The sequence below is a fragment of the Telmatherina bonti genome, assembly GCF_933228915.1.
Source record: "Telmatherina bonti genome assembly, chromosome: 14".
Taxonomy (NCBI): domain Eukaryota; kingdom Metazoa; phylum Chordata; class Actinopteri; order Atheriniformes; family Telmatherinidae; genus Telmatherina; species Telmatherina bonti.
This window is the reverse complement of record NC_136612.1, coordinates 13011244-13028334: the sequence shown is the minus strand read 5'-3', so window position 1 is coordinate 13028334 and position 17091 is coordinate 13011244. Positions and strand designations below refer to the sequence as shown.

The 17091-nt window shown below is 42.1% G+C and overlaps 1 protein-coding gene across 1 annotated transcript in view; it reads right to left on the bottom strand.

Moving 5' to 3' along the window:
- Positions 1–11974, bottom strand: part of LOC306764901 (volume-regulated anion channel subunit LRRC8D) — a gene marked incomplete at both ends in the record, with an annotated part of 127567 nt that extends 115593 nt beyond the window's left edge. The window contains one exon of the mRNA XM_079252199.1: positions 11651–11974. Within this exon, the coding sequence (XP_079108325.1) occupies positions 11651–11974 (324 nt within the window). The remainder of the gene's footprint in view (positions 1–11650) is intronic.
- Positions 11975–17091: the final 5117 nt, after the last annotated feature.

The following is a 17091-nucleotide window of genomic DNA, read 5'->3' as shown; positions in this document are numbered from 1 at the left end:
ACACTTAGACTCTTCAAATGTGGGCTAAAATATTCCACATACTATACCAGTTTTTTGTCAGTACCTGGTCTAATGTGGTGGTGTTTCCAAAAAATTCAGTGTAATTGCCCTTTACACATATTGCAGCCATAAGCTGCGGATCGGAAGCTAACTTCAGCCTCGTCAATGGTAACTGTTTTATGTATTATTTGTTGTTGTAACATAAATGTAATTTTATATTTGAGCTTGTTACCTACTGCTCTGTCTTCCATATGTTACTTGTTGCTTTGGCATCCAGACATTAGTTTTAGATATTACAGTAATATATTAACTTAGTCTCTGAACAAAGTTGGTAGACACAGACCTTCACTAAAAAATCTGATCTTTCACTTTTCACTTTGTTTTCCATCAGTTAGTAAAATGTGGCTCTATTTATCTAACCAATCTTTTGTATAATTTTGCAGAGACGTCTTGATGACATAAATGTGAAGGACCTAAGAAGACTCACATCCCAGCTCCTCAGAAGGAAACAAGGCTTGATTCCCAGTTGCTGTGTGGCTACTGAAGAGCAGTTTCCTGATCTGCACAGACACAACATTGGTTTTGTTTTTGGTGTTTGATTCTTTTTTTTTTTTTTCTAGTAAACCACAATTTAATAGCATTTCTGTGGAATCTATTGTTTACATGTTCGTTGATTGTATTGTTTCTTACTTATAACTTTGTGTTACTAATTAAGTAATTTGAGCTACTTTGTACACTTTGAAGCGTTTTTAAAATAAAGAAATTTAAATGCTTTTCCCCATTTATTCAATACATTCAAGTCATCTAAATAACTGCAGTAGGATGTGATCATACAGGAACAAGATAAAAGTTTATTACAATTTATGACTGTAATAAATACAGATCTAACAGTGTATAAACACAGCACAAATCCCACAGAGAAAAGTCTATGATCCACAAACAGAAGACACAACTATATACAAAAGATGTGAAGTTTAGATTCCACAATAGAAGGTCAATAATTCCTGTTCATGTTTTATGTGTTGCACCCTCGCTGCTGACTTCATACACATTTGTAAACTTTTTTGTTCATTACACTTATGGAAATAATTATAAGATGCAGTGGCCCAAATTCACTCAGGCATCACAAAACATGTTGGTGAAGAGATCTGGTAAAGGACGTTGCTCTACGCTGCACGGCGTGCCCGTGACGCCATGGCAAAGTTCCATGCGGCGGCGTGACATCATAAATCACTATAAAATTGTCAATTTTGATCTGATCACCCTAAAACTTATAGGGATTAATAAGGGATCAGTCCTGAACAGATTAATGTGACCATTGCTGGTCTAGACCTAAGCCCCGCCCACTTACAACAGGAAGTGGTTTTTTCCACGTTTGAGGGTCATGCTTCTAAGCAAATGGTCCAAAACACTTGAGCCTCCTCCAAAACATGTCAAACCCTTTCATGATGCCACAATAAAAACCTCAAGTCGCTACGCTAAACAGGACATGGTGAATGGCGGTCCAACGCCATGAAACAGGAAGTACCTGTGACCAAGCCATGGAACCTTGGACCGCCACCAAACTTGTCATGACTGATGGCAGTAAGGCCCTGAACTAAGCCCCATTGAAACATTATGGAATAAATGGAGCATGTCTCCATAGCGCCCCCTACAAAATTTCAATCAATCAGCCCCGCCCACTACATTGACTGACATGGATATGATTCGGGAAACTTGTAGACCCTCCCAGTACCTTCAAAAAAGTCTCTTGGACATATGGGCTAAATCAAACAGGAAGTCGGCCATTTTGAAAAAGGTGTCATTTTTGGGGCAATTTCTGTCATTTTCTTTGTCATGCATTTCTAGAAGTTCCTTCTAAGAATTTTGTCCAACTGTAACCCAAATGAGTCAGGATGCTCAAGAGACATGTGTGATTAAAAGTTGTGCTATTTCTTTTAATAGGGGATATCGTTTAGGAGAGGCGGGGCATCAAAGCAGATCGTGATGCAATGAAAAAGAAAACTGACATAACTCCCACAAAAAACAACCAACCTGCACCAAATTTGCTACAGATGATGCCAGTCATATCCTTCACATTTCTGTATGTCAATAATTAGATTATAAATTAGCCCCGCCCCTTGGTGACAGGAAGTGACAGTTCATAAGGCCTAAATGGCCTGAAGTGCAGTCTGGCTGCACTTTAGATTGAGAGAGGCATGGGAAGGATGTTGCCAGGGGAGGCGGTGGCATTATGCCGAGCGGCGCCATGGTGCGAGGGCCTATATCACCGCTTGCGGTTTTAATTATTATTATTATTATTATTTTTATTCGGACACTTCGCGTGCTTTTTTGGAGGCCTGAACGTGCTCGAAAACTCACCAAATTTTGCGTACCCCCCCAAGGGAATACGAAAAATTTGATATTTTGAGGTGCTCCAGAATGTTTGGGCGAAACTGAACGAGAGCGCCACCTATTTTAGGTGCCCCGCCACTGCATGTCATTAATCTTTATGAAAATTCATACACATGATCTACATGACAGGGCGAACAAAAAATCCTCCTAATGTCATGGTGAAATGTCGACAGGAAGGCGGCCATTTTAGGTCAAAGTCAATATTTTGGCGTTTTAGCACCTCGCATTTTAACAAACTCGTCCTAGAGCTTTTAACCTACTGAGCCACAAATTGCTCAGGATGTTCAGGAGGCATGTGTGATTAAATGTTGTGTTATTTCTTCTAATAGGAGACTTAGTTTACGAGGGGCGGGGCCTCAAAGTTTGATGTCTCGCCATGAAAAATTAAACGGATATAACTCCCACATAAAGCAACATTTCTGCACCAAATTTTCTAGATATGATGGCAGTCCCCTTCTACAGAGTTCTATATGTCAATATTTTGATTATGAAATAGCCACGCCCCCTGGAGGTCAAAAGTGTTGTTTTTTGCTCACACACCCATAACTCTGGCTTGGTGGACACCACATGGCCCAAATTCACTCAGGCATCACAAAACATGTTGGTGAAGAGATCTGGTAAAGGACGTTGCTCTACGCTGCACGGCGTGCCTGTGACGCCATGGCGAAGTTCCATGCGGTGGCGTGACATCATAAATCACTATAAAATTCTCAATTTTGATCTGATCACCCTAAAACTTATAGGGATTAATAAGGGATCAGTCCTGAACAGATTAATGTGACCATTGCTGGTGTAGACCTAAGCCCCGCCCACTTACAACAGGAAGTGGTTTTTTCCACGTTTGAGGGTCATGCTTCTAAGCAAATGGTCCCAAACACTTGAGACTCCTCCAAAACATGTCAAACCCTTTCATGATGCCACAATAAAAACCTCAAGTTGCTACGCTAAACGGGACATGGCGAATGGCGGTCCAACGCCATGAAACAGGAAGTACCTGTGACCAAGCCAGGGAACCTTGGACCGCCACCAAACTTGCCATGACTGATGACAGTAAGGCCCTGAACTAAGCCCCATTGAAACATTATGGAATAAATGGAGCATGTCTCCATAGCGCCCCCTACAAAATTTCAATCAATCAGCCCCGCCCACTACATGGACCAACATGGATAAAATTCAGCACAGTTGGAGAACCTTCCAGTACCTTCAAAAAAGTCTCTTGGACATATGGGCTAAATCCAACAGGAAGTCGGCCATTTTGAAAAAGGTGCCAATTTTAGGGTCATTTCTTTGCCATGCATTTTAAACAACTCCTCCTAGGGATATTGTCCAACTGACACCCAACTTGCACAGGATGCTCAGGAGGCATGTGTGATTTAAAGTTGTGTTATTTCTTCTAATAGAAGATTTAGTTTAGGAGGGGCGGGCCCTCAAAGTTTTATGTCTCATTAACAATAACTTATTGCTAAAACTCCCACATAAAACAACATATCAGCACAGGAATCGACACATTTGATGCCAGTCCCATGATGAACAAAATCTGCAATGCAATAATGGGACTATGAATTAGCCCCACCCCTTGGCAACAAGAAGTGTCTGATATCATGAACCAGGAAGTACCTGTAACAAAGCCATGAAACCTTTGATCTTCACCATACTTGCCATGAGTCATGAAAGTTATGCCCTTAATAGAGTAAAATTACAACATAGTGGAGAAAATCGTAAACGGCTCCATAGCGCCCCCTACAATATTTCAATCAATCAGCCCCGCCCACTGCATTGACTGACATTGATATGATTCGGCACAGTTGTAGAACCTTCCAGTACCTTGAAAAAAGTCTCTTGGACATATGGGCTAAATAAAACAGGAAGTCGGCCATTTTGAAAAAAGGTGTCATTTTTGGGGCAATTTCTGTCATTTTCTTTGTCATGCATTTTGAGAAGTTCCTTCTAAGAATTTTGTCCAACTTTAACCCAAATGAGTCAGGATGCTCAAGAGGCATGTGTGATTAAAAGTTGTGCTATTTCTTTTAATAGGGGATATCGTTTAGGAGAGGCGGGGCAGCAAAGCAGATGTGATGCAATGAAAAGGAAAACTGACATAACTCCCACAAAAAACAACAAACCTGCACCAAATTTACTACAGATGATGCCAGTCATATCCTTTACATTTCTGCATGTCAATAATTAGATGATAAGTTAGCCCCGCCCCTTGGTGACAGGAAGTGACCCTCCATAAGGCCTAAATGGCCTGAAGTGCAGTCTGGCTGCACTTTAGGTTGAGAGAGGCATGGGAAGGATGTTGCCAGGGGAGGCAGTGGCATTATGCCGAGCGGCGCCATGGTGCGAGGGCCTATATCACCGCTTGCGGTTTTAATTAGGCCCGAGCACCTTGGCGGTGCGAAGGCCTATTGTAATTGCAGCGTTTATTATTATTATTATTAGGCCCGAGCACCTTGGCGGTGCGAAGGCCTATTGTAATTGCAGTGTTTATTATTATTAGGCCCGAGCACCTTGGCAGTGCGAAGGCCTATTGTAATTGCAATGTTTATTATTATTATTATTATTATTATTATTTTTATTCGGACACTTCGCGTGCTTTTTTGGAGGCCTGAACGTGCTCGAAAACTCACCAAATTTTGCGTACCCCCCCAAGGGAATACGAAAAATTTGATATTTTGAGGTGCTCCAGAATGTTTGGGCGAAACTGAAGGAGAGCGCCACCTATTTTAGGTGCCCCGCCACTGCATGTCGTTAATCTTTATGAAAATTCATACACATGATCTACATGCAAGGGCGAACAAAAAATCCTCTTAATGTCATGGTGAAATGTCGACAGGAAGGCGGCCATTTTAGGTCAAAGTCAATATTTTGGCGTTTTAGCACCTCGCATTTTAACGAACTCGTCCTAGAGCTTTTAACCCACTGAGCCACAAATTGCTGAGGATGTTCAGGAGGCATGTGTGATTAAATGTTGTGTTATTTCTTCTAATAGGAGACTTAGTTTACGAGGGGCGGGGCCTCAAAGTTTGATGTCTCGCCATGAAAAATTAAACGGATATAACTCCCACATAAAGCAACATTTCTGCACCACATTTGCTAGATATGATGGCAGTCCCCTCCTACAGAGTTCTATATGTCAATATTTTGATTATGAAATAGCCACGCCCCCTGGAGGTCAAAAGTGTTGTTTTTTGCTCACACACCCATAACTCTGGCTTGGTGGACACCACATGGCCCAAATTCACTCAGGCATCACAAAACATGTTGGTGAAGAGATCTGGTAAAGGACGTTGCTCTACGCTGCACGGCGTGCCCGTGACGCCATGGCGAAGTTCCATGCGGCGGCGTGACATCATAAATCACTATAAAATTGTCAATTTTGATCTGATCACCCGAAAACTTATAGGGATTAATAAGGGATCAGTCCTGAACAGATTAATGTGACCATTGCTGGTGTAGACCTAAGCTCCGCCCACTTACTACAGGAAGTGTTTTTTTCCACGTTTGAGGGTCATGCTTCTAAGCAAATGGTCCCAAACACTTGAGACTCCTCCAAAACATGTCAAACCCTTTCATGATGCGACAATAAAAACCTCAAGTCGCTACGCTAAACGGGACATGGCGAATGGCGGTCCAACGCCATGAAACAGGAAGTACCTGTGACCAAGCCATGGAACCTTGGACCGCCACCATACTTGCCATGACTGATGACAGTAGGGCCCTGGACTAAGCCCCATTGAAACATTATGGAATAAATGGAGCATGTCTCCATAGCGCCCCCTACAAAATTTCAATCAATCAGCCCCGCCCACTACATGGACCGACATGAATAAAATTCAGCACAGTTGGAGAAGCTTCCAGTACCTTCAAAAAAGTCTCTTGGACATATGGGCTAAATTCAACAGGAAGTCGGCCATTTTGAAAAAGGTGCCATTTTTGGGGTCATTTCTTTGCCATGCATTTTAAACAACTCCTCCTAGGGATATTGTCCAACTGACACCCAACTTGCACAGGATGCTCAGGAGGCATGTGTGATTTAAAGTTGTGTTATTTCTTCTAATAGAAGATTTAGTTTAGGAGGGGCGGGCCCTCAAAGTTTTATGTCTTATTAACAAAGACTTATTGCTAAAACTCCCACATAAAACAACATATCAGCACAGGAATCGCCACATTTGATGCCAGTCCCATGATGAACAAAATCTACAATGCAATAATATGACTCTGAACTAGCCCCACCCCTTGGCAACAACAAGTGTCTGATATCATGAACCAGGAAGTACCTGTGACAAAGCCGTGAAATTGTTCATCTTCACCATACTTGCCATGAGTCATGACAGTTATGTCCTTAATAGAGTAAAATTACAATATAGTGGAGAAGATCGTAAATGGCTCCATAGCGCCCCCTACAATATTTCAATCAATCAGCCCCGCCCACTACATCGACTGACATGGATATGATTCGGCACAGTTTTAGAACCTTCCAGTACCTTCAAAAAAGTCTCTTGGACATATGGGCTAAATCAAACAGGAAGTCAGCCATTTTGAAAAAGGTGACATATTTGGGGTAATTTCTGTCATTTTCTTTGCCATGCATTTTGAGCAACTCCTCCCAAGAATTTTATCCAACTTTAACCCAAATGAGTCAGGATGCTCAAGAGGCATGTGTGATTAAAAGTTGTGTTGTTTCTTTTAATAGGGGATATCGTTTAGGAGAGGCGGGGCAGCAAAGCAGCTGTGATGCAATGAAAAGGAAAACTGACATAACTCCCACAAAAAACAACCAACATGCACCAAATTGGCTACAGATGATGTCAGTCATATCCTTCACATTTCTGCATGTCAATAATTACATTATTAGTTAGCCCCGCCCCTTGGTGACAGGAAGTGACCGTTCATAAGGTCTAAATGGCCTGAAGTGCAGTCTGGCTGCACTTTAGGTTGAGAGAGGCATGGGAAGGATGTTTGCAGGGGAGGCGGTGGCATTATGCCGAGTGGCGCCATGGTGCGAGGGCCTATATCACCGCCTGCGGTTTTAATTATTATTATTATTTTTATTCGGACACTTCGCGTGCTTTTTTGGAGGCCTGAACGTGCTCGAAAACTCACCAAATTTTGCGTACCCCCCCAAGGGAATACGAAAAATTTGATATTTTGAGGTGCTCCAGAATGTTTGGGCGAAACTGAATGAGAGCGCCACCTATTTAAGGTGCCCCGCCACTGCATGTCGTTAATCTTTATGAAAATTCATACACATGATCTACGTGCTAGGGCGAACAAAAAATCCTCTTAATGTCATGGTGAAATGTCAACAGGAAGGCGGCCATTTTAGGTCAAAGTCAATATTTTGGCGTTTTAGCACCTCGCATTTTAACGAACTCGTCCTAGGGCTTTTATCCCACTGAGCCACAAATTGCTGAGGATGTTCAGGAGGCATGTGTGATTCAATGTTGTGTTATTTCTTCTAATAGGAGACTTAGTTTACGAGGGGCGGGGCCTCAAAGTTTGATGTCTCGCCATGAAAAATTAAACGGATAAAACTCCGACATAAAGCAACATTTCTGCACCACATTTGCTAGATATGATGGCAGTCCCCTCCTACAGAGTTCTATATGTCAATATTTTGATTATGAAATAGCCACGCCCCCTGGAGGTCAAAAGTGTTGTTTTTTGCTCACACACCCATAACTCTGGCTTGGTAGACACCACATGGCCCAAATTCACTCAGGCATCACAAAACATGTCGGTGAAGAGATCTGGTAAAGGACGTTGCTCTACGCTGCACGGCGTGCCCGTGACGCCATGGCGAAGTTCCATGCGGCGGCGTGACATCATAAATCACTATAAAATTGTCAATTTTGATCTGATCACCCTAAAACTTATAGGGATTAATAAGGGATCAGTCCTGAACAGATTAATGTGACCATTGCTGGTGTAGACCTAAGCCCCGCCCACTTACAACAGGAAGTGGTTTTTTCCACGTTTGAGGATCATGCTTCTAAGCAAATGATCCCAAACACTTGAGCCTCCTCCAAAACATGTCAAACCCTTTCATGATGCCACAATAAAAACCTCAAGTTGCTACGCTAAACGGGACATGGCGAATGGCGGTCCAACGCCATGAAACAGGAAGTACCTGTGACCAAGCCATGGAACCTTGGACCGCCACCAAACTTGCCATGACTGATGACAGTAAGGCCCTGAACTAAGCCCCATTGAAACATAATGGAATAAATGCAGCATGCCTCCATAGCGCCCCCTACAAAATTTCAATCAATCAGCCCCGCCCACTACATGGACCGACATGGATAAAATTCAGCACAGTTGGAGAACCTGCCAGTACCTTCAAAAAAGTCTCTTGGACATATGGGCTAAATTCAACAGGAAGTCGGCCATTTTGAAAAAGGTGCCATTTTTGGGGTCATTTCTTTGCCATGCATTTTAAACAACTCCTCCTAGGGATATTGTCCAACTGACACCCAACTTGCACAGGATGCTCAGGAGGCATGTGTGATTTAAAGTTGTGTTATTTCTTCTAATAGAAGATTTAGTTTAGGAGGGGCGGGCCCTCAAAGTTTGATGTCTCATTAACAATGACTTATTGCTAAAACTCCCACATAAAACAACATATCAGCACAGGAATCGACACATTTGATGCCAGTCCCATGATGAACAAAATCTACAATGCAATAATATGACTCTGAACTAGCCCCACCCCTTGGCAACAACAAGTGTCTGATATCATGAACCAGGAAGTACCTGTAACAAAGCCATGAAATTGTTGATCGTCACCATACTTGTCATGAGTCATGACAGTTATGTCCTTAATAGAGTAAAATTACAATATAGTGGAGAAAATCGTAAACGGCTCCATAGCGCCCCCTACAATATTTCAATCAATCAGCCCCGCCCACTGCATTGACTGACATTGATATGATTCGGCACAGTTGTAGAACCTTCCAGTACCTTGAAAAAAGTCTCTTGGACATATGGGCTAAATAAAACAGGAAGTCGGCCATTTTGAAAAAAGGTGTCATTTTTGGGGCAATTTCTGTCATTTTCTTTGTCATGCATTTTGAGAAGTTCCTTCTAAGAATTTTGTCCAACTTTAACCCCAATGAGTCAGGATGCTCAAGAGGCATGTGTGATTAAAAGTTGTGCTATTTCTTTTAATAGGGGATATCGTTTAGGAGAGGCGGGGCAGCAAAGCAGCTGTGATGCAATTAAAAGGAAAACTGACATAACTCCCACAAAAAACAACCAACCTGCACCAAATTTGCTACAGATGATGCCAGTCATATCCTTTACATTTCTGCATATCAATAATTAGATGATAAGTTAGCCCCGCCCCTTGGTGACAGGAAGTGACCCTTCATAAGGCCTAAATGGCCTGAAGTGCAGTCTGGCTGCACTTTAGGTTGAGAGAGGCATGGGAAGGATGTTGCCAGGGGAGGCGGTGGCATTATGCCGAGCGGCGCCATGGTGCGAGGGCCTATATCACCGCTTGCGGTTTTAATTTTTAATTTGTATTTTACCCATGATAGGATGCAACTTCGTTTCAAACCCTGTTGCATACAATCTTAAAGGGGTGCTATTATGGTATTTGGAGTTTTCTGAGCTTTCTACAGTGTTACAGTATGGATTCCTCATCAGACATGTGAACGGCACTGTTTTTTATCACCTAAACGCATGTTTGAGTTTGAGTTGGAGTTCCAGCACGCTCTCCGTTTGGTTTCCATGGCAACGAAAAACGTGTCGTTTTAGAGAGTTTTTTCTACTTGGAAATCCTTGTGACGTCCCGGGGGATAAGGTTCAGTGATTGGTTACCTTCTACTGGTTAACAAGGGCATGTACAAATACATCAGGCGGGTGGAAAACGTGGGATAAAGTTATTTCCAACGATGGCTGGTGAGTTTACCAAAGAGAGACATCCTGCTGCATTCGTTGCTGTGGGTTGCTGTTTTCCACTTCGTTTTCAGGGTCTGATTCAGGTTCCAACATGTAGGGCTGTATGCTATGTGTTGACATTGTATTTTGTTTTTTTATTGAGTTCATATTAGCCTAATCCTTCTGTTTATGAGATGTTACAATGACGGCGAAAGCAGGTGCGGTGCGCGCTCCCGATGTAGTGCAGTGGCGGGAGGCGGGGCTTAATGCGGAAGAGTCTCAATCCACTCGTTTTGTCCGCAGGCTGATCTGACAGCCTACGGAGAGGGTCGGTCTGAAGTAAATAAAGCGATTTGTGACAATAACTCGATCAATCCCATCCCTTCTGGGCTCAGAAATAAAAATAAATTAGCCTGAAATGCACACAATACTTCCACTTTAAACTTCTCATGTGTCCCCCGGTGGACATCTTTTACATAATTATAATGTATAATTTAGTAACAAACAATACATAAATGCAGATTATTTTTTAATTTTCTACATCTTGTTAAAGGGTCAAATAAGGACTTGAGATAAACAAAATCTTTCCATTGTCTTATGGGTCAATCTTTAAAGATGCAGTGCAGAACTTTGTCATATGGGCGCCTGTCCCATTCCCCACACCACCACTCTGCGCCCCGGGAATGTGTGTTCATGTTAAGGGTTTGAGTTTGTAGTGCAGGGGTGTCAACCTCCAGTCCTCGAGGGCCGGTATCTCGCAGGTTTTTGTTGTTTCCATGCACAAACACATCTGCCTCAAATCAAATGGATCCAACAGCTGGTTGACAAGAAGCTGTTGGATCCATTTGATTTGAGGCAGATGTTGTCATTTCAGTCAGGTGTGTTGGAGCATGGAGACAACCAAAACCTCCAGGTGGTGCATGTGACATTTTTAACCAAAAAGGTGGAATATAGGTGATGTTTGGTGATTGAGCTCCTCTGCTTGTGTTGGAAAAAAAAAAAAAAAAGATATTTTCAAGTACATCCCACAGCGTGAAACATTCGAGTGAACTCCGGCGCAGCAAAGAGTTTGACGTGAGCCTGAAAATGATTGTTTGTTGCAGTTTAATCATCATATTCAGCTGCAAAAAAAGCAAACACAAATGTCGGCGAGAGAAACCATCACCATGCCAATTCTTCTGTTTCCCACGCTTGTAACACGTGCACTCGAACCCTTATGTGCACTTTGACCAGATGATTACTTCAGAAAAAACCAGTATGCAGTTGTGTAGGTATTGGGACAAGGCCATGATCCCAGTGATGCGCCCCCTGTTGACAGCTTGCATCCCTAACAGCACACTGAACTCTCTCCAGCCAGTAAAAGTGATATTACCTGGCTAACGTAGACATATTGCTGGTAGACCAGATGTGTGCGTCGACCCCGTGCTGCAGACTGAAGATTTGGAGCGGTGTTGCGTGGAGTGGGATTTGAAGCCAGAATCAGGTCCACGTTGTGATAAGTTGTGTTTATAGAGGCCGTTGGATCCAAAGGGATGCACACGACTCTGTCCCGAGACAGCTGCTCGGTGCAAGCTAACACTGAGGTCATCAGCATCAGGACCACCAGGTAGTCCATGAAGACCTCCCACCAGGGTTTCAACAACTTACAGCTGTTCTGATGCTGATTTAACGGTGCCAGCTCCGACAGGGAGAACATGGCTTCCACAGGATCTCACGAGGATTTTCTGTAAAATGAAAACAGGGAAAAATGTATATCTCCACCATGGATGCTAGACCTTATATCAACACATGATATTCTTCCAGATGAAGCAGAGCTGTTCTCATGGAGTTGCCCTCATGTTTTGTTCTGACTCCAAGCTCAAAATGTGCGATAGTTGTAAACTTACATGGTGTGGAAACATCATCAAATTACACCAATTTACCCAACCAGTTCAGTTTTGAGAGGTAGACTCTTTGTAAAAATACAGTTCAAACTTCAGTTTGTATCTTTAATCGTTGATTTTTAACAATGTTGTAGAAATTTTTAGAAGGTTTTTAAGTTAGAAGCTGGCATGCAGTGAGTAAACAAATTCAAATGAGTTTTGAAAGCTTATACTTGTCAAATTCTGATAATCAGTAACTTTACTTTCAGATTAACTAAACTGAAACTCGATCTGCTTTCTCTTACCTGGTTAAATAACTTTTCCTGTTTCCTTGTGGTCGGCTCACCGCAGTCTTACAGAAACTTCAAGCCAGAGCTGTCTGGTTCAAAACTATTGCACTTGGAATAAACTCCTCCGGAGCTGGCCAACCCACAGCTTTTCAAGTGTTGCCATGGCAGCGGAGGATATGTGGCTAAAAAATCTAATTCAGCACTGAAAGCCTGCTGAAGGCCCAGTGGGAGTTTGCCTGCACCCTTTAACTCTTTCAGAACTACATTAAAGAGAAAAACATTAATGAGAACAACATTTTTCGGATTTGTTCCTCCTTCAGACCAAATCTACTGATAGCAAAGGAGCTGACGAGGAGTTTCTTTGCTTCCATCAAAGCACCAAATAAGTTGTACTTTTTCAGTACAAGAACTCTTTGCTCGGGGAAATGACCTCTGCAGGATCAATGAAATTGGCCTGAACGTGCATTTACGCTGCCCTACGTATGTAAATGAGGACGTCTGATTCCAATGGTGTCATGCTTCACCGCCGTCATACTTTCATGCATCTTTTGCGTGTTAAGTCAGTTCATCCACTACTGGGATGGCCTGACTGGTGAGTTCATTCTGTATTTTGACACCAGTTGGTAACAGTAACGCACCACTATAAAGTTGCTTGAAAGCATCCAAAACGTCAGAAGTCGAAGAATAAAACCACTAGGTTTTGTGCAGCTCTCCTTATATACTCCTTCTGCGTCGTCTTTGGATGATTTTTCTTCACTGGTTTCTGCATCCTCTTCTTTATGTTCCTCTTCTTCTCTGGTTTGTTCCTTTCGCTGGTTGCGTGTCAGCTGTACGACTCAACACCGCCCCCCACGACTTCTGGTCGTGTTGCTACGTTTTCTGCGTTGAATGATGGATACCTAAAGCCCCTTGAAAACTGACCGAGTTATGGACCTAACTGTTGCAAGTAACGGACGACACTGTCAGTCCGTCCGTCTGTTTATCTGTCTTCTGCGTCGAGCACAAGAGTCCTCTGACTTCTGAGAGGCTTTGACATGGACACATATCTGGTTCAGGCTGCACTCTGGAGTCTCAGAAACAGGGTGCTATCCGGTGATATCGGGCGTTAACTGGCCTGCGTTCACATTAGTTTAACCAGAACCAAAACTTCAACATCTTGCAGGTCTGGTCTTGAAAGTTCAAGATAAAGTCCACAGATCTGTTTTAAACTAAGTTTTCCCAAAATGAAGATTATCTTCAGGCAACTGAAATAATATTATGAGATGTTAGGATGTCAGCATAAGCTTATATAAATCTCCTAGGAAACACCAATATTTTCAATGTTTCCCACCATTTTTTCCACACAGATCTAAACACACATTGGAGGAAGATGTTCTCCTCCAGTCAGAGTTACAGACATTCAGTTACATAGAGGGACTTTTGTTAAGCTGGGCACCAGTTTACACACAGCACAAGACCAGACGAGACCGGCTCCTTCAAGCTTCCTGCTCAGGGAAGAGGAGGACCCACCCCTACCGCTGCTGTGACATTCCCAAGGCGTTTCATCACACCCTGGCTTTGTCAGGCTCCCTGTGATTGGCTGAAAGCCCATCCAGTTCCAGCTGACTAAGATCCAAAACACAAGGATGCACAGACCAATATTAACTGTAAAAGGATAGTTTTATAAAGTAAACTGGGCTGCATGGTGGCATAGTGGGTAGCATTGTAGCCTCATAGCAAGAAGGTCGCTGGTTTGATCCTCAACTGGGGCGAGGTTTGGACAGCGGCCTTTCTGTGTGGAGTTGGCATGTTCTCTCCAGGTACTCTAGCTTCCTCCCACCATCCAAAGACGTGCATGTTAGGTTAATTGGTTACTCTAAATTGCCCCTAGGTGTGAGTGGTTGTTTGTCTCTATGTGGCTCTGCGATGGACTGGCGAGCTGTCCAGGGTGTACCCCACCTTTCGCCCAAAGACTGCTGGGATAGGCTCCAGCTTCCCCGCAACCCACCATCAGATTAAGCGGTTAGTGTGATGAAATAAAAAAGACAAATTAATGAATAAAGCATCATTTATGTTCACCCAGGTATGCAATCAGATCAAGATATTCCTGCTAAAGCGTTGCAGCGCTGATCCACAGCATCCAACAACTGAGGCAGGCATATTGTAACGCCGACTTTATGGACATAGTTTGGAGCCAAAATGCAAAGTTTTTAAATTTAACCATAAAAACTCTACAAGCACAAGAAAGATATTCTTCACCTCGGAGACCACTGGTGAAAATGCAGGTAGTGCTGAAAAGTGTAAATGCAAATGATCTGAAGGTTGGATTGCCTTCAATGAGATGGATGACCCTGAATCACCAAGGTGCATCGGATGACTTTGTTCCAAGTTTGTTTTATAAAGTGAACTAGTTGTGTTTGTTAAGGATCTAACTGAGCGATCTGAAGGCACTGCATGCTACAAAGAGTCACAAAGACCTATGAACAGGGGCACCGCCAGGAATTTTGGGCCCTATGAAAGACAATGGCAAAGATCCTACCACTTGATTGCAGATTTTACATTTTTGTTTTTGCTGCAAGCTGATAAAAAAAGCTTTTCATGGGAATAATAAAGATCTATGGATATGATTAACCCTTTATGGGGCAAGTGACTACTTTTTATCACTTTGTTTTCTTTCATATTCTGCATGAAACAATTTATTTGTTTTTAATTTTTTGTTAATGTAACAACAGAATGGAGGTCTTGGTTCATACCAAAAGGACAATTTTAGGTTAAAATTTCTAATTTGAAGATATTTCATTGAGTGCCCTGTAAAGGGTTAAACCACAGTGCATACATCTAACTAGGTTATTTTAATATAAACAGTCAGTTTATATTACTGATATATGTTATTACAACCTTAGAAATAAGTATTTATTATTTTTAATGAAGGTTTAATGATTTTATTGTATAGTTTGTATATCTTTTTGGGCCCCTATCAAGTCGTTGGGCCCTGAGAAACTTCCTTACTTTTACCCCCCATATGGCGCCTCTGCCTGTGCGGAACTGTCACAGACTCTGTCATGAAAGGTGTGGATACAGTCAAGAAGAGTGGGATGGTTATTACTTGAGGGGATGTAGAAAAGATGGTTTGGAGGTAAAATAAGATCTGACCTTTATTATATTTACAACATGTAAAAAGTTGAACTTCTGTTCTGCTTTCAGAGTAGTCGATCAGGAGGATGACAATCCACCTCAACAGCAGATAAGATCTGTAGTGAGCTGAATTAACCATTGTTTAATTTGTTGTCACAGCCACTGAGCCCACTCCCTTTCAGTTTGAGTTGTTCCATATGAAGAAAAAACAAAGCAGCAGGCTGCAGCATTGTTTCATCCAGCAGAGGCCGCTCAGCATACTGTCTTCAGCAGCAAGTTTCTTCCAGCCAATGCTGCAGCTCTCACTCGTGTGTGTGTGTGTGTGTGTGTGTGTGTGTGTGTATGTTATTTAACTTCTGCTTCTCTGTCTGGTAAATCTGCAGATATACCGGTATTGTTTGAAAAAAGGATAAAGTCTTCAAAAGACTGATGAGTGATGCTGATAAATTAATCTTTAAAATCAGATTTATATTAATAATCTGTCTGTTGAATGCTGATGATGCTGTTTTACATCTCCCAGGGAATGATGTTTAAATCACTCTTGGAAAAGTAATTAATAAGCTCTCTGTACATCTGGGTAAGGCTGAGTCTATTCTGTTTGGATCTACAAGTAAACTTGTAAAATCTAATGCCTTTAAAGGTTAGGAGTGGATCTAGTGGTGAAGTCAAGTGGGACATATTTGGGGTTAAAACTGGATCACTTACGGGTGAATTTATTGCTTCCAAAGTAATAAAAATAAATATACCTGCAAATTAAAGTTATTATTTTATGGGACAAATCTCTGATTTTCCTGTATGTTGCTCCCCTAAAGACGAAGAAATTAGGTAAGATTATGAAGGCTCCCTGGTTTAATTCCCAGCTTCGAGCTCTAAAACAGGCGTCAAGGCGTTTGGAAAACAGATGGCGTTCATCAGGACTAGAGGAGTCTCACTTAACCTGGAAAGAAAGTTTAATCGTATACAAAAAAGCCTTACGTACGGCAAGAACAGCTTATTATTCATCATTGATAGAGGAAAACAAAAACAACCCTCGGTTTCTTTTCAGCACTGTAGCTAGGCTTACTAGGAGCCGGAGCGCTGTGGAGCTATGTATTCCTTTCTCACTTAGCTGTGATGATTTCATGTATTTTTTCAGGAATAAAATTGACACTATTAGAGATCAAATTCACAATACTCTTCCTTCTACCTATAATGTTGAGCCTGTTGTGGTCTCCGAAGCATCCTTAGAACCAGGATCTGACTTGTGTCTAAATAGTTTCTGTCCTGTCCAACCCTCTGAATTAACTAAAATAATAGCTTCATCTAAACCATCCACCTGTATCTTAGACCCTCTCCCAACGAGCCTCTTTAAGGACATTTTCCCTTTAATTAATACATCACTACTAAATCTTATCAATATGTCTTTAGTGACAGGATATGTACCACAATCATTTAAAACTGCTGTAATCAAGCCTTTACTTAAAAAGCAATCTCTGGATCCAGAGGTGATAGCAAATTATAGACCTATATCTAACCTCCCGTTTATGTCCAAAATTCTGGAGAAAATA